General features: G+C 38.9%; 1 protein-coding gene across 3 annotated transcripts in view; it reads right to left on the bottom strand.

The window, feature by feature from the left end:
• The window catches only part of grk3 (G protein-coupled receptor kinase 3), a 78,204-nt gene extending 58,371 nt beyond the window's left edge, over positions 1 to 19,833 (bottom strand). Inside the window, exons 1-2 of one of the 3 annotated variants that reach the window (XM_008423196.2) lie at positions 7,478 to 7,558; positions 6,936 to 7,066 (exon numbers count right to left, since the gene is read on the bottom strand). Coding sequence is in view for 2 of the 3 variants with exons in the window: in XM_008423194.2 (XP_008421416.1) it covers positions 17,286 to 17,398 (113 nt within the window). In the remaining variant the exon portion in view is untranslated. Of the gene's footprint in view, positions 1 to 6,935; positions 7,067 to 7,477; positions 7,559 to 17,285 lie in introns of those variants that run through there. The other 2 variants (XM_008423194.2, XM_008423195.2) reach the window with 2 other exon arrangements.
• Between the last annotated feature and the right edge of the window lie 3,483 nt (positions 19,834 to 23,316).

Raw genomic sequence — 23,316 nt, 5'->3', positions numbered from 1 at the left:
TGATCAATCAAGATCCAGCACTAGGTGCAACCAGAGAAGCATCTGACTGATACTGGTTTTATTTTTCAGCATGGGAATGACCCCAAACAAACAACCTACCAATGCATTGAAAGTCAAACATAAAAATATAAAAATAAAAACCACACACAATGGAGCGCTGTGAGTCATGGATCGGTCTCCCTCGAGTCTGGACCGTAACATTATTAAAGCAGTGTGGGTTCATCTCGGCAGCAAGGCAAACAAAAGGCCGCAAACATCAAAAGATCTTTGAAATGTTCTTCAACAAGTGTCCACAGCTATTTCCTAAAGCTACTGGGAGAAAATAAACAATAACACGTTCCATAAACAACAGAGAGCGGATCTGAAAGAAATAAATGTGGTCATTATCGCCACCATTAGCTGAAACCTTTTATTCACACTTTAGATATTTTAATAAAATGCTCCAACACAGGAGGCTGGAGACATCTGAGCAAAACTGTGTCCCATACTAGGGCTGCAACCAACGATTCACTTAGAAATCAATTATTTCGATGATTATTCGAATAAGAAAAATTGACAGTCGGTAAATTTTTCATCTCCCTACCGAAATACTTCAATGGCTTTTTTGAATAAAATAAATTTTTTATTGCCTAAAATGCAATAAAACAACATTGCTTCTGTGAATGATTGGTAATTTGTAGCAAAAGATCCATCAGCAGCTACAAAGAAAACGACATATGAAAATATAGTGCAGGGCTGATCTGGTGATTAATTTTTAGATAAACTGATTAATAATTGGATAGCTAAAGGTACTTAATAGGAATTTTTTTTGTACAGAATTTGAACCAGGTGAAGTTAAAATGCCACTAGAGGATTTCTTGGCCAGACATAATCTACCAAAAAAGAAGGTTTTGGTGATAAATTCAAAATGCTTTGGTTTTTTTTTTTGTATAATTTTGGCTTACTGCTCTAAGTATGTTGCCATTTCAGTAAATTACCTTTTTTGAGTCTGTATACTCCAGTTAATGACCTATTCCTAAATTGGTAGACAATTATTTAAATAATTAATCGAGATTAATCCAATCATCCGTAATTTCAACACCACAACAAGGCACTTTGTTGCTATGTGACAGAAGACCCCAGCTAGTGGTGCTGATGACACAGATGGGTGCAACCTTTTTGGTGAACACTATGCAACATGTCAGCTTCAGCCACAGCTGCTGAAACAAGAACTGAGGAAGTCGACACTTCCTCTTCAGACGCAGCCTTCTTGCCCCGCTGAATCACTAGCAGCTGACTAGATTATTTGTTTAAAACTAAACCCAGCATGCCACAAAGACGGTTAACATTTCCCGTTAAAGTCGAGCATTGTGAGATTATTAAAACTTAACATTGGTGCAGCAGGTCGTTCCAGAACACGAAGGTCAGGACGGCTGGGTGCAGACGGCTTCTAGGGAAAACCCAGATAATGAATACATCTATTACAGTAATAAATCATGCATCACAGCATGAGTTGGACCAAAGGCCGTACAGATAATCCGTCTACCTGTTAACATATTGACACTCCTCTGTACAAAAGGACCGAACAGACATTTTCTGGACATTATCAATTGAGTTTAAGTCGAGCGAAGCTCAGCTGGGAACAACAGTTGTGGCATAACATCAACATTAGCTTATGGGGGCAGATGACCGCGACACAGAGGGGAAACAAAGAAGGTCCTGCTGCGACAGAGCGCTTTGAGTGACAGACTGGCTCCCGGCGCGTGCTGATAAATAAGGCCGGGTTGCCTGCAGCGGATTAACACGATGTGGACAAATTATGAGAGGTGGGCAGAGACGAGAAGAGTGCAGAGCCGTGGCGTTGGTTCTGCTGCTGGTTCTCGGAGAGCTTAAACAATCAGCAACAATGTGGGGGGCTGAGCCCAATAAAGAACGCTTTCATTTGCTGTCATCGTCCCACAGGCAGCAACGTTCCTACACTCAGGAAGATGTCAATCAGCCAGGCAACAGCAGCTCATATATGTTCCGTGGTGCCTAGGTTTTCAGACAGCATCATTTTATCAGTTTTATCAACATAAACACCCAAATGGTGTTATATGCATGTATGTGTACCTTTATAGATGCATGTTTAAGAATTAATGTGTGTATGTGTGTAGACTGCAGAGTCTATTAATATGGTAGGCAAGTATAAGCCTTGGCTTCTGCCTATTCCTTTTATTGTAACTTATCAGTTTGCTAAATAGTTATTTTAAATAATTATTTTGTTTTGCTTTTGTGTAATGTTGTAAACTGACCAAAATAAAGCTAATCTGATCTGACTTATGGGAAGCTCCTAAACTCTGTTTTTAGGCTATAAATCTAACAGGAATGATTTTTATTCATCGTTTACTATCATAAGATTAGCCACTAGTTTGGCTGGACATTTATAGCATTGTTAATCATTTATTGTGGTAAATTTCTTAAAGGAATTTTCATTTATTGTTGTCACTATAAATTTTAATTACCGTTTACAAGTAAAACTGTATTACAAGTAAAACTGTCAGGACTATTAGCTTTGTTACTTTTTTCCACTGTTAAATGAGAGCATCAATAAATATGACAATAACATTAAATATAGTTACTGGTTTAGTGATTTAAATCATACTTCTTTATGTGACTGGTGTCTTAAAGAAGCATGTTATAAGTGGGAATGTTATTCAAGAGCAGCATTTGTGTTTGTGGGGCTATAATTGCTGTGACACGCAGTCACAATCATACAGTTACCTAAAAATAAAAATGTATATAGTAAATGGTTCTTATCAAGACTTTTATTTAGTACCACAAAATATCGTCATAGAACTTTAAGTGCATGTTGCCCATCAGTAGTAGATAGTCAGGGCAGCTAACTGCTTTAATGCTAATTTGGCTTCCGTCTCCAATCGTCCCTTACAACTAGGCCAACAAATTTTACAACAAATTTTGCTGGGCGATTAATTGTCTAAAAAAATTATTGCGATAAATGATAATATTGTTTCAAGACCTTCTGACACTGATTTAATGGAAATGACGTAATAATGCCTGCGATTTCCTGCCATAGATGCACTTTATTTTCAAAAGAACACATAACACTGGAACTGATAAACTACATAAACAAAACAACCAAAAACAAAAATAAAATGGATTCTCTGTCTCCATGAACAAAAAACTTACTTGAATAAAAACTAAACATAAAGCCAAAGTGGAAATAAATACTGCATTCAACCAAAAGAGTGAAGATTATAAAGTCTGTATACTATTGCCCTTCAGTAATCACTACATTTAAATAAAGATGGGCACATCCGACCACCTAATGCAGCAGTTCACACTACACACTTTTTTGTCCCTATTTTCCCCTTATGACAATCTTAGAACGTTGGCCGATCTAAGACTGTCACTGGTGATTTCGTAACCGATCATCCTGTAGTGTGTGGTGTGTTACGGTAGATCGTCGGCCGCTCCGATCTAAATCAGGGGTTTTCCTTGATTGGGAGCTTAACACCGAATGTGACAGGTAGCCAATCAGAAAACACGGATTCTCCTCTGCGCTTTATGAGAGGAAGTTACGGAGGGGAATCCCAAACAGCTGACATGGCGCAACCCGAAGTCCAGCGGACATTGGAGAKGATATGTGGAAACAACATTGTTTATTCAACATTTTGTGCAAAAAATATAGAAATGACAAGGGAAGGAATTGGAGCCAAATTGCTACCGCAGTTAATAAACCCGGTAAGTTTTCAGCTGTTCTTCGTTAACGTGACACAAATGGGTTATAATGATTTTCATTCAGTCAGGACTTTACGCTGAATCTAGCCACATGGTTCACAGGTAGATTCTAGTAAAGCATTGATTAATGCCTGATTTTAAAATTAGTCAACTGGACTTGAAGCCATTATTTTGTGCCCATGTGGTTGAACACTAAGGAAATGAGGAAGGGAGGGTCAATGGAGAGCACCGGAGCTGAGCCTTTTTTTATTCAGTGTCATCAACAGAAAGACCGGAAGAGACGATAAAGGCGGTAATTAAAATGAGGTGGATAGGTTTAATTTATCATGCGATTAATTGATTTATCGTTTATCGCGACAGGCCTACTTACAACCAACGGGTTTTTCGGAGGATGACAGGATGGACTGTTTACAGCTGGACGTTCACTTATAATGTGACCGTTTTGTGGCGCATCTCTGACCTACAGGTGTTCCAGCTTCAGGAGCGGTGACGGATACTTGGCTTTGGCGCTATTCTTTCTCATTTCCACAAAACTCTGCAACACTATCATGGGACATTTCCTTTTCCATGTATGGTAAAGATGAGATATTTCACCATTTTTCATGTGTTGTGCTATGGTTAGAAACAGCTGAGAGAAGACGTTTCATCTCAGGAACACATTTTATGTTCATGCTGAATTCCACTCCTGTTGAATGATCACTAAAGTGCCTTTAAAACAAAAGCCGCAGCGTTCTAGTGCCAAAGTTAAAGTGATTCATCTCAGAGCTCTACTAGGTATGAGATTCTCACAGTACAGCAACTCTGAAGAGAAACACCACATTTTACAATGTAGAGGTGCACCAAAGTTTCTGGCCAATCATTGATGTATAAAAGCCTGACCTCCTGACTCTGATTTTAGTCAATAGACATTTTTATTTGTCTAAAGCTGCTAAATACTTGTACTTGCAGAGCGCTTTATCAAGTCCAGAGGTCCCCAAAGTGTTCACACTACAGTCATTCACCCATTCACACACACACTCACTGATGATGGCAAGCTACTGGATAGTAGTAGCCACTGCTGACCTACTGGGCAAACACATACTACCATCGCCACACCAAGAGGTATCTTTAATATACCCAGGGGACAATTTGTAATATAAACAACAAAAAAAAGGCATTCACCAACAAATAAATACAATAAAAATCATCACAATGTAGACATGAAACACTACTGAGAAATTCAACAAGGAGTATTCAAAATGAGGGTAACAGCAAGCAAAAGGGAATTTTTAAGTTAAAAGGACAGAACTATGTGTTTTCCAGACACATTGTGATCTTTTATAGAACATTCATAGGCCTGTCACAATAACAAATTCTGCTGACGTCTCAAAAATTATTGCGATGAACGATAAGATTTTTTGAATACCATTTTAAACTGATGTAATGGTAATGACATAATAATGTAAGCACATCCTGCCAAAAATAAATACACTTTATTTTCAAAAGAACATTTAACCCTATACTGGTACTGGTAAACAAAATACACAACCAAAAACAAAGATAAAATGGAAAATAAATCTGAATAAAATCTAAACATAAAACCAAAGTGGAAATAAAAACTACATTCAACTAAATATAGTATTATTATATATTATTGCCCATCAATAATCATTAAATTTAGATAGAGAAGATGGGCATATCCAACTACCTGATGCAATAGTTCACTCCTCCCTTACACTAAGAAAATGAGGGAGGGTCTGTGGAGAGAACCAGAGTTGTCTATTGATGACACTGTGTCATCAATAGACACAGTGTCACACATCTAATGTTCACACATTGGATGTGTGAATATCTAGCAGTTGATGTCCTCTTAAAAAGCCAATTCCCGATCAGATATTGGCATCGGAAATCAATAAGATATCAAATCAAAATCAATCAAATTTTATTTGTATAGCACATTTCAGCGCAAGGCATTTCAAATATCAATATCAACTAAGCTTGCATCTACAATCTCAGGCAGAAGCAGTCCGCTCCAGTGTTTAGTCTGCGCCAGTATTTCTATTCAGCAGCATTTGCATCCCACAGGCAGACCCATTGGTTGATAATAAATGGATCAGTGTTCTCACCTACTGTTATTGATAAGCCTGTTGCAACAAATCAATTAATTGAATAATAAATTAAAATAAGCTCAATAATGTCCATTCTGATGATTATTATTTTTTAAACCGTTTTATTTGTGGTTTTTATTTCCGTTTTATTTAGTGTTAAATGTTCTTAACAAAATTAAAGTTTATTGATCTTTGAGAGTGCAATTATCAATATATTAATTGAAAATAGCCTACAAACTACAATATTATCGTTTATCACAGTCGTTACTGTGATACTGTCAATATTGGTATCAGCCACTACTCAAAGCTTGCGGTACCCTATTTAAAGTAAAAAAAATTGTACGGAGACAGAAGTTCATCCAGTTCTGATCTACTGTGTTTGGCCTTAGAGTGAAGCAACGAGGATTGATTGGATAAGCATCACTAATTCATTCAGATCTAATTTCAGCCAATGAGCAAATTCTTGTTCCTCCAAGGTTAAGACATGAGCAACACCATTGATGTAGCAAAAGTACAAGAGAAAATGGTAGATCAGGAAAGACAAGTGGCTTGAATAATGAGATTTCACATGGGAAAAGTTTATGAACATGTGGGATTTTTCTTTTTTTTTCCCATGTTCTGTTTTTGTTTTGAGTGAAAGCCAATTTGTTTACTTTTATAAATTTACAACACGAGTAAACAGGGTGTCATAGTCAAGGACTAAGGATCTATGAGAACAGGCAGATGGAAACTGATTCACAGGCGACTTTAAATATATTTATGGCAGACGTCCAAAGATCTTCCAGGAAATAAAGATATTTTCAGTCTTTTCACCAAGATGTTTTTTCTCAGACCTTTAGTTCATCATTTGCTCTTATAGTGACTGCATGTTGAGAAGCAGACGGGATCAAAGAGAACAGCGCATTTTTCTTCTGACTGTATGAGAAAAACCACCGTTTAGCACACAAAGATTAGGGTGTGCTCACACTGCCAAGAAAATATTGAATAGTAAGCCAGAATTCTCTCCACTGTCTCCTGGCAGCCCTTAACTGAAATATGCTAGGGATCTTCAAGCAATAACAAAGCAGCACTTAGGGGGAGGGAGACCCCTTTAAAACAGATCAGCCCAAAAATAGATCTCAAACTCACTGTTGCCCAAATGTTGGTCCTTTCAAGGTCTGTCAAGTGACGTAATGCTGCTCATCACATCGAAGGGTGTTTTCACACCTTTGAAAAACCTGTTCCCCTCCTCGCCTGTGGTGGCACTGCACCAAGAAACACTGAAGAAAACGACACAAAAACCTTTGGAGAAGATATTGAGCACAACTTCCTTCTTTACAAAATTGGATTTTTGCAGCTACAGGATTTTTTTCCTTCGTCTTTAGTAATAAACTACAAGTAATTTCTCCCGCTGGTGCTAGACTCACATTTTTACCCAGAATGCTCTGTGAAATATGTATTTTGGAGCAGTCTCCAGTCCGCTCGGTGTTTACATATGCCTTCTAACCACGCCAGTGTTCACTTCAACTGAACAGAGACCTGGTTTTGTAGGCAGGCCACAATTCACTTTATGGGTTCAATTGCGCATTCACACTTCCCCAAACGAACAGGACGTTCAAGCCAAATGGACTGGCGTTGGATTAAAGCGGACCAAACGGGCGTGGGGTAAATGCACCCTAAGAGGCACTTACTTTATGCCACGGGGAAATTAAATGTCGAAATTCATATCATCCAAGTATCTTCAAAGATTTGCGGATGGTGACGTTGTTTTTGGGCTGCAGTTCATCTTATGGACTTATTTACATTAATTTCACTTAATTCTTTTCCTTTTACTATGACAACTTACATTTTTGTGTTCATTTAACTTAAAACTTACACTCTAAAAAGAAAATAGTTGAACCAACTTAATTGAATTGCTTCCATAGGTCACAAGCAATTCAATTAAGTTTATCCAACTTAATTTATTAAGTTTAATCAATTCAATATATTATAATCATCCAACTCAATTTGTTAATTTTATTTATCAAATTTATTAAGTATGTTTAAGATAACAGATTTAAGTCACTCTTACGCAAATCATTTACTTTCTTCTAATAAACATATAAAATATCTGTATTAATTCTACAGAAAGTGAAATCAAACTTTTAAGTAGTTCCAAACTAAATATATACTCTTTTTACAATGTCCTCTAAAAACACTCTAACTTAAAAGTTACAAATTTTTTCCTTAAATGACCTTTTTACTTTGACTTTACTTGAAATAATTAAGTTCAATACCATATTTGTATCCCACRTCTGACACCATGACTCAAGCTTACCAGGGAATCTGTCCCTGGTAAGTGACCATGGCTCTGTGGGTAGAGTAGTTGTCTAACAGGTTGTAGGTTCGATTCCAGCTTTCTCCTGCCACATGTTGATGTGTATAAATGTGAGTGCGAATGGGTGAATGTGACTAGTGTAAAGCGCTTTGAGTGGTCAAAATGATTGGAAAAGCGCTATATAAGTTCAGTCCATTTACCATTTTTTGAAGTAAACTAAATGATTTGAGTAAGACTGGATTAAATTTGTTATCTTAAACATACGTAATAAATTTGTTTAAAAAAATAACAAATTGAGTTGGATGATTATAATATATTGAATTGGTTAAACTTAATAAATTAAGTTGGATAAACTTAACTGAATTGCTTGTTACCCATAAAAGCAATTCAATTAAGTTGGTTCAACCATTTTCTTTTTAGAGTGAGGAAGGGTCTCTGGTCGCAGTCAGTCTTTAGAGGTCTCTGACTGAAGACTGATGCTGTGACAGTCTGACTGCTCTGATATGCTAATGGCTCCATTCCTGGGCAGCAGAGACAATATTCGACAGTAATTTGATCTGGATGACAGAAGCACTGCTAATCCATCTCGTTTGCTTTTGCTGCTTCTCTTTAAATCTCCGTCTATCCTTGTGCACAGAATGTTAGGTAGAGAATAAGTCAGGAATATGATCCTTGCCCATTAAGATCATTGACAGAGATGGTTTGAACCTCATTTATTTTGTGGTCTTAAATCATTTCCAGTGGGGGTGTTATTTCTAACCATCTAATTTCAGCCTCTTAAAAATATATACTTCATGTGCTCTACTAATACATTATGATTGATTCTTGGGAATACATACAGAAATTGAGGTTACAAGTAATGTTAGCAACATTAAATGCTAAGGTAAGTTTAAAATGTCAAAGCTGTCATAATTTGATTTCCTTACGACTCAATAATCCCATTAAACAGAGACTGCTCTCTCACACAGTGGGATCTTGCTTCTGCCCTTGTTCAGAACTTTTGCCACTTAAAATCCATCTGTATGTGTACATTAAGTTACAAAAGTTGTCCTTTGACAAAACCATCCTCCAACCCTCCCCACCAATCTACACACCATTGCCGTCATAATCTCACTTCTCTGTCAGAGGACTTGGCCCCGGCTTGCCGAGAATGTTGCAGTGCCACGCTAAACTCCAGAGCACCGCAGTGGACTGCAACCCGCCAACTCAACGGGCAGCCACCTAAAGGCTTACAGCATGCGTGCATGCTCAAGGGCCACAATTGAAGCATGCTTACAGAAAGGTTTGTCAGCTTGCACCTGTTTCTGAAGTTTGCCATGTACGGCTGTTTACAGGAAGCGGTTTTGCAGGTAAAGTCCGCACGCCCGCCAGCCTGCTCTTACTCCGCTCGTCCTCTATGATCTTTAACAATTTGAATCTGAGTAATTCCTCTAAAGCACTCAAAGCGCAACAAGCTTTGGGGTGACACTGCACGGGAAGGAAACATAATGTAACCATATCATTCCAACATAATGGACACATTACTGGATAAACGACCTGACAGAAAAGTACGTTTTCATGTTAATGCGAGCCTTTTGGTGCACTGATTTACTCGACAGCTGTATAATAGTGCTTCTGTAAGTCCATTAGTTGATGCATTTATCTGGCCAGCTTCAATATCATTGTGTGTAATAACTAATGGGACTCATTTATAGCATATAACCTCAAGGGCCATGCTTTTATTTTTTGATATAAAAAAAAAAAACAAAACATTTGTAGGCGTCAATTTCACCACTAAACTACTTCAGGTAAACTCCCCTGTACCTTAAGGGCTTCCCCTTCTCTGTACTGTTAGTTTCACCCCCTCATTTTAATCTACATGTTTGATCTGATCAGTTTGACTATTTTAAGTATAAATTAGTCCCTCCTTTGTGTATCGTTTATGTTGTTTTAATAAAAATTCAGATTTTCTGGTGTTAATTTAGAAATGTTTCCAAGAAATCTTGAGATAGTTCCTCTTATTAAACCCCAAAATCTAAGCAGACAAAACGTTTTTATAGAGGTGTGCCGATTGATCGGTCACCGATCATAATCGGCCGATTTTCGTGAAAAAGTGCATGATCAGCGATCATTGGCTCTTGTTGCCGATACCGATCACCTGCATCTCATTTCWCAGCCTGMCTGTGCAGCTGGTCTCTTTCCTTCACACTGCGCAAACGCGCAGCAACAAATCCTAAGCGATGTGGAACTATAACCCACTGAGTGAATGGGGAAGTTTGCGTGTTGCAGTGGAAAATTGAAGCACGTCAAATGCATCAACACAACGAAGCAAATACGACATAAAAACAATGCCATACTTGACGGAGTTTGGCTACATCGAGGCTCACTGCAGTAAAAAAAACATATGGAGGATCAGATAGCAGGTAAAGCAGCGCACAGCTACAAACACTCACCCGGATTAGCATGACGGTCAGAAAGCTAAACAAATAACCTGCAAAATTATTTAAGTCTTCGAGCTGCGATGTAAAACGCTGGTTCTTCTCTCGCTGTTGAACTGCTGCTACGCGCTACAGGTAGTAATATTTCCCAGACGGAGCGCCGCTTCTGCTCCACCTGGTAGTGACTCTCACACCGAACCTCTCTTTAAAGCTGCAGCATCTAACCTAAAAAAATAAATTTTACATACGTATTAAAATTTTTGCTGTCCTAACATGAGACAGATAATCTCTAAAAAAAAATAATCGATCTCCCTGCTCTGCATAATTACTCCGCTCAGTCAGAAACAGCCACTCAGAACTAGCAGTAATCAGCTAGCAGCCATGCTATTAGGAAGTTTTCATTCAGTAACTCTGGATTGTTTATTGTAATGGAACCTGTATTTCCCTTTGAATTTTAAGTTTTATACTTGAACTTTTTTGGCAATGTTGAGAGGTTTTATTTTGGCTCTTTGCATTATTTAGCCTCTTCAGAGCCTTCATATGTTATCAGTCTGTTAAAGATAGTATTACTGATAGCAGGACAATTTGCACAATGCCTGTTTTGTTTAGTTTTCTTCTTGGAAAAAGTTATTAAAAACAAATTTTTGTATAAAGGTGAATTCATGGTTCCTTTTTCCACATAATGTAACCGGTAGTGTTTATGATAAAAAAAAATAATAATTATGTGATCGGTATCAGTGATCGGCCCTCATGGGTGATCGGTATCGGCAGGAAAAAGCCTGATCGACACATCTCTACATTTTTTATTCTTTGAAGAACTTAAATTAGCTAAATTTTTGTGTCTCACCATTAAACCTATCACAAGAAGAAATTAATTGCATGATAAATTATAATGAGCTTGATCATTTCCATTCTAATGATTCATACATTCTGAAGGGCAGTTTTGTTTACAGAAGAGACCGACTGTCTTGGGATAACAGTGTCTTCAGTCAGGGGCTTCTTCAGGAGAAGCCCCTGAGATCTTTTCTGCCAGTAGCCATCACCATGTATAATAACTTGAATTAATAAGAGCTACAACGTTTAATTTCCTTTTGGGATCCATAAGGTATTTTTGCATTTGAATATGAATTTGTGAACAAACTAATTCATGTCTGATTTTAATTGCCTTATTTAATGGAAACACAGCAATTACAAAATTGTGTTTTTTTGACGCAAGAGGAACATTGACGAAGTTTTGCACACTTTTGTAATGGAAACTCAGCTGCTGAGACTCTATACTTGCGTACTTTTATGCAGCATCCTCCAAAAAACAGCGGGACCATATTACAGTACAGGTGAACCTGCTTTGCAACAGCACCTTCCAAATAGACCGTTTGGAGTAAAAGGTTCATGATCCGCAGCAAGTTGCAAAATTTCAGAGTTGCACGACATGGACCTCAACATCAACAAGTGGGGCAGTGGGATGGGAGTTCAATATGTCAACTATAAACCCAGTTTATAAAAAACCTCTTTGTGTCCGGATTGTTTGCATCAATCCGGACACATATGAGGACCTTTTAATAATTTCTTTTTCTAGCATCAATTTTACCAACTCTATTCATGTCACTGAAAACATGACAGTAAAGTGTTAAAAGAAAACCCCTGATTCATTAGATCAACCAAATCCTTTCCACAGCAAATACAGTTTTGCATACCACGGACACAGAACAGCCGCCAACTGTTAGAAGCTGGAGCAAAGCTTACTGGGAAAGTGAGCCTGACAAAAAAATCAGAGCGGACCAACGACGGAGCAGGAGTTGAGTTTTATCAACACAGGTTATTTAAAGATGTCTACCAGGAACTAATGTTTGGGATATGATTGGATTTTGCTGAGTGTTAACTGTCTATGCTTATTTGATTTGAACATTATACTCCCGATTATGTTCCGATATGACAGTGCTAAAATCATTAATTTCATCAGCAAGACCAAGCTCAGAATCAGAAACTTTGGTTATTTTGTGATAAATCCAGGAATGATGATGGACAGGTACGCTAGCTAACAGTGGATGGACCCTCCTGTGAACAGGTCCAACCCGCCTCTAGAAGCAAGACGAACAGGGAAGTCAGAGAGTTGGATGCTGAACATCAGAGCTCTGTGGAGCGGCGATCCCTTCATCACATTATGATGGCACACTGTTAGCAACCATCAGGCTCTCTCTGAACACACAAAAACATGAGTGGCTTACTAAACTGTCTGAGGTGTTATGATTCAGTGTCTTGTTTTCATTTTTTCACCTCTCAGCTAATCTCTTACCATTCACCATCATTCCAACAACAACAATATCATTCATTGCTTTTATTTCATTTGCTCTGTAAAAGCAGAACACTTAGTGTGTCAGTTAGTCGGGATAAATGGCTCCGATTACACCGGCACAATATTCAGAGGATGTAGTAGTGATATACATTTTATTCAGGGCGGAAACAATTCAACTTGTTCATGGTTAATCGATTATTCAAATAGTAGTCATAGAAGTCAAATAGTTGAAATAGTCATCAAATAGTCAAAAAATATTAATTGAACCATTTGTTTATTTGCATCTTTTAATTTATTTCTAATATTGTTAAAAAATAGCTCAAGTTGCCATGAAAAATCTGAAGAATGTGCTATTTTTTGTCCAATTAATCGACTAATTGGCAGATTAATCAATTTCTGAAATAATCGTTAGTTGCAGCTGTAGACGATAAAGATGACGATATTGACTTTCGTAAAATGCCTTGATGTGATATTTGTTATGAATTGGTGTTTTATAAATAACCAATATTTTCCATATTTGGCCACCTATGTCCTCTCTGCATGCCAATAACATGACTTTTACAACCTTTGATGCTCAGATCTAATATATTATAGATCAAGATTTTTAAAGCCCATGGAGATTGGTGATGATGGAAAGGAAGATATAAAATAATGGCCAATATTGACATAAAATATTTGAACAAGAACATCATAATGCGAGTATTTATTTATTTATTTTTCTTCCTTCAATAAATCGAGCACCCCTTACAGACTTGTTTCCTGAATGTTTGGAATTTGGTAGCAGAGTACATTCATAAGTCTCCTGAAAGTCATCAGAAATGTAGATTTTCTGTGAGTGACATTCAAACCATCTGCAGTGAAAGTGTTTTTTTCCAAATGGTCTATAGTGAGTAGTAATTTCAATGTAACTGGCCTAGTTGTGGCTCTGTAAGTGTTCCTGTCAACCACCTGAATGGTCAACCCATGCAAATCTGAAACCATAGCCTGGTACCAATACATTCTGCCACAAAGGCTGCTATCCCAGGAACTGTGGACAGCATCTATTTACATAAGCATGTATCAGGGTATAAAATAAAAGATTATGACTGTACTCTGCTTATGGACAAAAAAAGAGGATGCTGGCTTTAATGGACTATCTGACTAGAGAAAGCTTCAACTGTGAGCTCATTTTTAGAGTGGAACCAGCAGAAACCGAAACCAGTAACCCCAGCGGAGGAAGGAAAAGTACATCCATCAGATCGCAAAGCAGCAGTGATGTGCCATTAATGAGATCTGGATCAAAAGAACATTAGCAACGCAAAAAGTCAAAAACAAAACAAACCAATGTGTGTGGAAATCTAAATGTCTCATATACACTCTCACGCTGCTGCTGCCAATAACTCCTAGATGAATCGCAATTGCAAAATTGTGTTTTTTAGACATTAGAGGAATATTGACAAAGTTGTGTGTACATTTGTAATGGAAATGCTGCTAGAGGAACGATATATAAGCATCAACATCAGTATCTGCAGATGTTTGTCAGTTTTTAACATATTGCCATGGGTCTGATAAAACTGGGTCGATATTAAAATAAATATTTTCACATTGATGCCGTTTGTATTCATGGGGGGAGAGGAGGTTGTTCCTGTGGGTCTTGTTTGGTCATACGACAGCGATGGTGATGCAGCGCAGTATTGTGGTCATTTTTTTTTACAATGTCAAAAGGGAAGCGTAGGGAAATATTGATTAACAGACATATTAACATCAGCCCAAATTTTCATATGGTGCATTCCTAGTTGCTATGTCCAATCGCTGTAACATCAGCTCTGTATTAGCGCCTTTTTTAAAGCTGCAGGCACAATTGTTTTAAAGAGGGGTTAGAAAAAGCATGTCTGACCTCAAAGCAGAGGTCAGACCTCGAGTTGAGAAATGTGAGCATTTCTCAATTCGAATGTTTGAGTTTGTGTGTGTGTGTGTGTGTGTGTGTGTGTGTGCGAGTCTGTGAGAAAGCAAAAAAATGTTTGCACTACTAAGTAATTTTTTTAAAAGGCTACATTTTTGGAAATTGCACTTCACTTTTGAACAACGTTTTAGCAAAAACTAAAAAAATAGTTTCACTTCACACTGTTAAACATATTAACAGTGACTTGAATTTTACGACTTGGGTTTGTTAGACTGCTAAATGTGTTGCACTTCATTTCTTTTACTTGAATTGTTTATTTACTACTGTTTGTATTACTTTCATTAAAATATTTTTATTTCCAGTACACTTCCATTAGAGTAACCTAAAAATTAACCAACAATTTGCTAGAAATCGAAAAAAAAAAAAACATTGTTAAACTAATCTAGAGAAGTCATCGTTAAGTGCAGCCCCAACTGTCACATTTACAAACCTCCCATGAAAAGAAACTCTCAATAACCAAATCTCAACCACATCCTGTTTTAGCGAGTTGCACGCTATGACCTAAAACAGAGCACTATGAGGCCCACTGCAGCACGCCTCTCTGTAAACGCTTAAAAAGAAGAGGGCAACGCGGTGTCAGTTCAATCAGAATGGGGCTTTAGTCTTGTCTGACAGCCTACTAACAGTGGGTGCTTGCAAACAGCATGGGTGAAGGAGTGTGGCGGGGGGAGGGGGGGTGCTAACGTCAAGAGCTGCTATATGCTGGTAGCACAGCTGCACCAGCTTCACAGGCAAGCCGCAGCAGCAGCTACCAGTTTGAAGCTAACGCCGTTGTACAGCTATCAGTCAAATAAGCCTGGGAGTAAGTGACAGCTATGAGAGGGTACACTGTGGAGCACAGAACATGGAAAGGACACAGTCTGCCACTGCTTTCTATTTGCCTCGGATTCGTGAGCTGGTTTTGAAGCACGCACCGATATTTCAGTCAGGCTAACACGAGATTAACCTCATGGATAAATAAATCAGATCCAAATTGGCTAATCTTCCATTAATCACTAATCTGATCCAATTTATTTAGGAAGAATATTTAAAAGAAACGATATGTTTATCCACTAGGTAAATTAACATTAAACAAAACAATCACCCTCTCTTAAATAATACGAATGCTACAATCCATACAAATAAACACACACAGAAAAAAGTTTAGAACGGATCTACCTCTGTTGATTGGTATGCCCATTTCATACTGATATGTATAGATAGAGGAACTATTTGTTTGTAAACAGCCGATGAGCGTGGAACCTGGCAAAAACACAGCCAGAGCCGGGCAGGCTAAATATGAACTCAATTCATATTTAGCGTGCAAATTACATATGAAATACAATAATTTCTTCCTATTTTGGTCACAATTAGCAGGAAAGAGTGGCGCCCCCCAATCAAAATTGCAGCAGGTTTGAACAGGAGGTAGTGTGAGATAGAGATGATGTGCTAAAAATAAAAACCTTCAACAACTGCAGACACCGCAAAGCCGTGTGCAGGAGTTGCGCCGGGCGAAGAGAAATGACCTGACCTGGAGGCGAGTTGTGAATTATTTTATTAGCCTAATTGTAAATAGTTTAAACAGCTGGAAAAGTGTATTCTTTCCTGCCTTCTAAAGGTGACATGCGCAGTAGAGTAGCTGATAAAATGGGCATTTATCGCATTGTTAATCATTTATTGTTATAAATTTCTCATAAGTACTTTGATTAATCGCTCTCACAATAAACTCCAATTAACTATTGTTAAAATCTCCTAAAACTGTCCGTATTTTCAAGATTGACAGTCTTGCTATTTTCTCCACTGTTTCTTCAATGAAGGCATCAATAAATACCAATAAGGTTGAAAATATAGTTACTGTGAGCAGCTTAGTGACACAAATCACACTTCATTTTTGAAAAATGGCCGTTTAAGGCCGCTGATCAAACCAAATTCACTAAAAATCTTTATCCTTGTGGCGTGTATTTTTTTGGTTATTTTTGTTACAAAAACTACAGAGAAGTACAAAGGTATGAAACTTTGTGCCCATTCAGACACAAATAAACCCTTTAATGAATTAACAAATAATAACCTTATAATTGCCTTGCTGTTAATAGATTCAAAAACTACCAACACTATCAAAGAAAATGTACACCATTTTACGTCTATGCATTTCATTCTTTCTTTTTTTTAAATTGGCCCAAGTTGGAATCGGCATATCAAGCTTGGAATCAGCTGAATGATTTCTGATCAGTGCAAAAATCGAATGCACTGATCAGGAAAAGCCTGATCAGTGCATTTTCTAGTAAAAAAAAAAAAAAAAAGGCATGCACATTCTATAATAGTTGTTCCCGTTTTTTAGTGTCTACTTGCAGGAGGCCAGAAGCCACAAGCGTGGTTTGCAGAAAACTGAATAGACAGAAAGCATCAGCCTTTTTGTTTAAATCAAGCGTGTACAGTAGGAAAAGGTTGACAGTAAGCACGCCTCCTTCCTCCTATGCAGCCAAATACGCTTCAAAGGCTCCATGTTAATTGCAAACCACTTAACATCACAGGGCCTCGCTGATGAGCTTACCTGGGCTCAGGGAGGATGATTTTCTTACTGGCACGGGCGGCAGGAGTAGACTTGCTCTTCTCCATCGCCATCAAATAGCTGACATCGGCGAGTACCGCTTCGAGGTCCGCCATTTTTCGACCCTTTGGAGGAGCAAATTAATAAAAACAGCAGGTTTCCTGTGGTGCTTTTTTTTTTTTTTTTTTTAACTATTCAGGGAATTAAAAGAGCCGTTTCCTCCAGTGGAGAGGACCACCATCAAGGGCTAAGGTGCGATGACAGGGGGGGCGGTAAAGGGGAGGGGGTCCGGAGGAAGCGGAATCGTGTAGATGTCTGCGGCTGCTAACCTCAAGCCGCCATCATCATTAAGACATAAAAAGGAAATTTTATGTTTATGGGGGCGGGGAGATATTAAGGTGGGCTGATCGGATAAAAAAATTAAATAAGTAGTCCGTGGATCAGCTCTATCGCTGTCCTTGCAATCCCATTTGGCGCAAAACTGCAGCCGGATTGCGCCGTATACGCGCCGGGAGGAAAGGTGCTAAAATAAGCAGGAACGGGCTCGTTTTGGTGTCAGCGCTTCCTCGCTTCACAGGGCTGCTGTGATATGCAGCCTTAGTGGACAGCTGTCAAATTCTGCACGTCTCTCGGGACTTCCTTGCTGAAAAAATGTGCCCAAACGACCGGTTTGTCTCCAGTTCCACATGGGGTTTCGATTCGGGATTTTCCCTTCAAATGTAAACAAATGTGCAGTAAGGAGGGGATGGGAGGTCAGGGGGGTCCAATTTTAGAGAAATGGCAGGCGGAGTCTGCAGTCAGAACGTGAGATGCAACTCCCGATTGTTTTTGTGGCCTCGATAGCAGCAGAGGGTCTGCGTTACAGCAAACAAACAGGAACACGTGTGGCTCGTTTTGCTCGCACCATCACATTTAGGGAGGGGAAGGGGAGGGGGGGGATGGATTTACTGAAAAGACCTGAAAAAGACCCTCCAGGGCAGGTTAAATGTGGCGATCCGTTGTCCTCGTCTCCAAATATTAGAATCCTTTAAGCGAGCTTTGGCACCGATAAGTCCGTGCGATCAGAAGATGAAAAACAAGCAGCATTCATAATAATGATCTCCGTTCAATCCCACTCTCCGCTGTCTGTGTGGTTATTTGTTTTTTTCTTTTCTGCTCCGTCCTTTTTCGCTCGGCTTCCTTCCTGTTGCAACCGAAGTGCTCCGTGCGGGGCGCAGCAATCACGCCGTAGGAAAAGACGCGGATAAACACCTTGAACGCTTTAGCTCTAAATCCAGAGCGGGCACGGCGTGATTAACTAATCACAAGCCAAATCCACGCGTCGTGGAGCTAACCCGCTGTAGCCTCCTTGCTGGTGCCGATATTCGGGTTCGCCTGCTAGCTAGCCCAACACGCTAGCTAGCAAAAATGAAACCTGCTAGCCAGAAGGCTAAATTACCAGTGAGCGAACTACTGGGTTTCGACAGCTGCATTAAAAAGCCCGTAAAGCCACTTGTCAATACGGTTATTACAAGCTGGTTGATTAACAGCGGCGCAGTTCCGACACCGTGCAGTAGTTTACCTAAAAGGCTAACGGCTGCTGGGGTTCTTGCTTCCGTCTCCTTGTTATTGGGGAAGTCTCGCTGCGCTTCCGAGAAACAGCCCAGGAACTTGAGGAGAAAAATATCAGTAAAAATGACAAATATAGTCCATGGGTTCTCGTTAAGTTATCCGGAGCTTGGGGAAGAGACCCAGCACGGAGCTGCACACTGTGACGGTAGCAGAGGAGGGAGGGTGCGCCTAGAGATGGAGAGCAGCTCGGCTGTCCAGCGGTGGCTTCACAGAACTGGGAGTCGAGGTTATTAGCAGTTAAGGCGATGATTGTTGGGGAGAGTGTTATATTTTCCCACGCCAAAATTGAAGAAACACGATGGATGTGCCACTGTTTTTGAGGTCTTCTCACACAGGGAGTTGGAAATACTAAGAAAAATCAGAGCCGAGCAGGTCGTCGTTTTCCGCGCCAGCCAGCCAGAGCCGAGCGGTTCCTGCCTACCAGGCTGTCCGTGATAGGGGAGCCCTCTCTCTCAAGCTGCCTGTGAGGAGCACTAACGCTGTCCCTTCGCTGTCTCGGCGACGAATGCCAGTCGATAGAGCCCGCTCCGTTCAGTCAAGCATATCGTTTCCCAGCAAAAATGTGGCACATGTTTGCTCGAAAACCCTCCTCGCTGTATTTCTGTAGGGTTTTTTGCTAACACGGTAGCGTCTCCGCTTGACTCTCGGTTCGACTTCCTCTCCCACTGCGGCGGAGAGAGGCCGGTAATACATGGAACGGCTTGTTCTGGGGCAGGAGTCGGAGCTCAGTGTTTCAGTGCTTGTTGAAGGGAGCGCTTGTGCTTCAGCCAGCCTCTTTTTTAGTGCTTGCCAAATGCATGTCAGTCAGAAATTTGACGAATACACAAATGAGCTTTGGCCCGCAGGTGAATATACACGTACTAGTCGCGACATCGTGTTTCACCTTAAATATCAGAACAGCCAATAAGCCGCAGCCATTTGTGACATTTAATATCACGGCACTACATTTATCTGTCAGAATGACACATAGGGGATTCATGCGATGTTGAGGTAGAAATGCAGTGCCCTTCCTTGGCCTGCCGCGGTAATGCTTCTGAGAAGTCTAAAACTTTTTTATTGGCATAATTGTATGGCAATGATACAATCAAAGCCTTTTGCGAACAAAAGTCTGAAATTTGTGGCGGTTAATTCAACGATATTATGTATTAGTATACACGTATTTCCACTGTAGCAACAGCTGGATGTCTTTTGAGGTATGTGTCTCTGACACCTCGCGCATCTACAGGCTGAGAATGCTTTAGTCAGACTGGATAGACCATCTGTTAAATTTCAAGTTTTACCACAAATTCTCAGTTTGTTTTATGTTTTACTTTGACTGGGTCATTTGATCTCAAGTTTGTAGTCCTACTTGAAGATGTATACCGTATAAGATATAAGATGTATACCCAACGGGGTATATGCCACGAGGGGTGGTGACGTATTTCCGTTTGAATTTATGCCACATAGATTGGTTCCGGGTCCTGCTTGCTCCTATTGTTTTTAGCCAAAGCTGCAAGATCTGTACCATGAAAAAGACGCAAAACTTAAAATATCTGTGARCTACTGGTACAACAACCGAGTTTTGTGGTGTGCTGTTGTGTCCAGTAATTAGTCGGGACCATCCAGTGCTTAGTTTTTTCATTTCCCTGCTGATATCAAGGCGACAGCGGACCATAGCCAAAACTTAGCCACTACAGCTAATAAACGGTTTGTAGCGGCCTGCTAATTCAAAGCTTGAGAATATTGAAGATCCAGCGTCAGAAATGGGAAGACGGAGGTTAAAAAGGAGCTGTACGTTCTTCGTTCAGTGGAATAATTTGTTGGAGGAAAATAATGCCGGAGGAAATCCACTGCTACGGGAACAGGCTGAGAACAGAGGCAGCGATTCGGCACAAGGTGAGTCAATACGTGTGTTGATGCGTTTGTGTTATACAAAGTATGAAATTATTTTTAGGCAACTCCTTAGTTTTTGTTTATATGACAATTAAATAAAATACATTTAACATGCAGTCGGAGCGCCGAGTCCCTCCAATACCGAGCAGGTAATTTACGAACAGCCGAGAGAAGCAACGCTTTAGCCCGAACTAGTCAGTCAGATTAAGGTCCAAAACCTTCACTTTACAACCGATCCACATAAAAAACCCACAGAACAAATGGTACAAATCACGTATTTCCCGAATCCCCAAAATATGACATCTACTTTTGCTGTTTAATAATATAATCCACGTCAGAGTGAATTTTTCCATTTGGCTGCAATAATCTGTTCTTGCTTTACACAAACGTAATTTCTCTTTTTTTTTCTCTGAGATCCTGCTTAGAAAATGAGGTTATGAAGTTACATCCTCCCGCTGCTTTTTGTTTTTAAAATGGTAAATTTAGGTTTACCTAGACCTTTATAAACTAATGCCTCTTATATGCATCATTTTTTGTATTACTGTTGGTAATGAGCAAACCCTGTGCTTTGCCTGCTAGTAGTTTAAATGAATTTCAGCTGCACACTTTCAAAAGAGTATTCAGATTTTAACATGCATTTTCTAAGTAGTATTTTAGTTCACTCTTACTCAGTAACTTCAGTGATGTTACCCCTCGGAAACATTTTTTGCAGTTTCTTTGTGATACCAGAACTATTTCACTTAAACATTTAATTTCCTGAGATATTGTCAATTTATCTTCAAGCAAAACTCTCAAAAAGAGCTGAGGATTTATTAGTTTTGATTACGTTGTGCAGCTAAATATGGACGCTTATTAGTTTGTTTGTTTTTAATTTTTCAGGTTTGCATCGCAACACCTCATGATGCGTTTCTGAGTCATGATCGTTGTGCCGATTACCTTTCCACTGGATCCAAGCACCTGGACCAGCTGACGGCGTCCATCAGTCCACGGTCTGCCAGATCATCACAACATGGACTAACTTTTTATTACTTGGTTAAACTATGATCTTGAAACCGGAGCACCAGATATGCAAAAATCTACCTGCAGACTTTGTTGGCCTCCCTGACTGACATTCTGGACGGGGCTGAGCCGGTCTTCATCTCCTGTGACGAGTGACGAGTTTTCATCACCAGTAAAGGCAAACAAGTCTGATGTCTGATTAGTTGGTAGGAAGTATATTATAAATTCACTGTTCATTTTGCTATCCTGCTTGTACCAACAATAAAATTGAATCTCATTTGTAATACTCTACATTTCTCAAACCTTTTTTTCCCCATTTCTCTGTGTTTACGTTATATCAAGTATTTGCATGTAGATCAGGAATTCAAATGAGATATTAAAATGCAACACATTTAGGTAATACTAGCAAAGAAATGTGAATATTAAGTAATATGTAGTTAGTCATATAATTTAATATACTGAATAAGGCTGGATGATATGACTTACAAGATTGTTTTTCACACCAGATTTGATTTTAATTGATTCCTCCCGCCCTCAATTTCTATAATAAAATCACAGAAAATATTTTCAAAAAGTGCCTTTATTTCAATCATCTGTTCTGTGAGTTGTATAAGGGAGCATTACGGTCAGGATACAAGAAATTTGAATTGCAAGAATGCAGTCATTGTTACAGCAGAATAAAGATGCAATTTTATAACAATGTCTTAAAATTACAAGAAAATGTTTTAATGAGAAATAAAGATTCAGATTGATCTGACGTAACCAGCTCAGTCCATGTGGTTCTGACATTTGTCAGTAATCAAGAGGATGTACATTTCCACCTCAAATGACCAGGTAAGCATTAAGGTAAAAATAAAAGAAATAAATAAAATGCTGTATACAAAATGGAAAAAGACCAACTGATAGAAATACTTTCTATGTAAAGAAAAGCAAAAACGTTAATAGCAGGAGAAAAGTTGTTGGCAACATTAGCTCAGCTAATATCTCCCTCCAGGAAGCCATCAAACAGAACTCCTGTCCAACTCCACCTATAATAAATATAAAAAGAGAAAGAAAACGGAAAGTTAAAATAACAAATAATGCCAATATAATAATTCAGATCTAATGCATTCTGGAATCTATTATTGACATTTTACAAATGTCACAAATCAATTAGAAAGTTTCACAAATGTTTTATTTATTCTACTTTTAGTACAGAATAATCTAGTTAGGTTTGAAATGTCTAGGTGTTGTAGTTTTTAAAGTACTACACATTWAAAAAGCTCAAGATAGTGAAAAATTAAGTGTAATCGCCCTTTAGCTATTTTCCGAATTAGATGCTACATTCGGAAGCTAACTTCAGCTTCGAGTGATAGCTTGGGCACAATATAGACAGATCTATATATGTTTAWRTAAATGTATATCTATATCTATCCATAAAGCATAGATATATAGATTGCACACTGCACAGATAATCAAAACACTTAACGTTTACATAGCACCTTTGTAAGCTTGKCYCTGTTAGCTACGTCAGAYWTATGAGGCAKTATRRTGAATACAAACGATTTATTAA

Source organism: Poecilia reticulata, linkage group LG12, assembly GCF_000633615.1.
Source record: "Poecilia reticulata strain Guanapo linkage group LG12, Guppy_female_1.0+MT, whole genome shotgun sequence".
Taxonomy (NCBI): Eukaryota; Metazoa; Chordata; class Actinopteri; order Cyprinodontiformes; family Poeciliidae; genus Poecilia; species Poecilia reticulata.
Note: the sequence above shows the minus strand (reverse complement) of the source record. Positions and strands in the feature narration are given on the sequence as shown.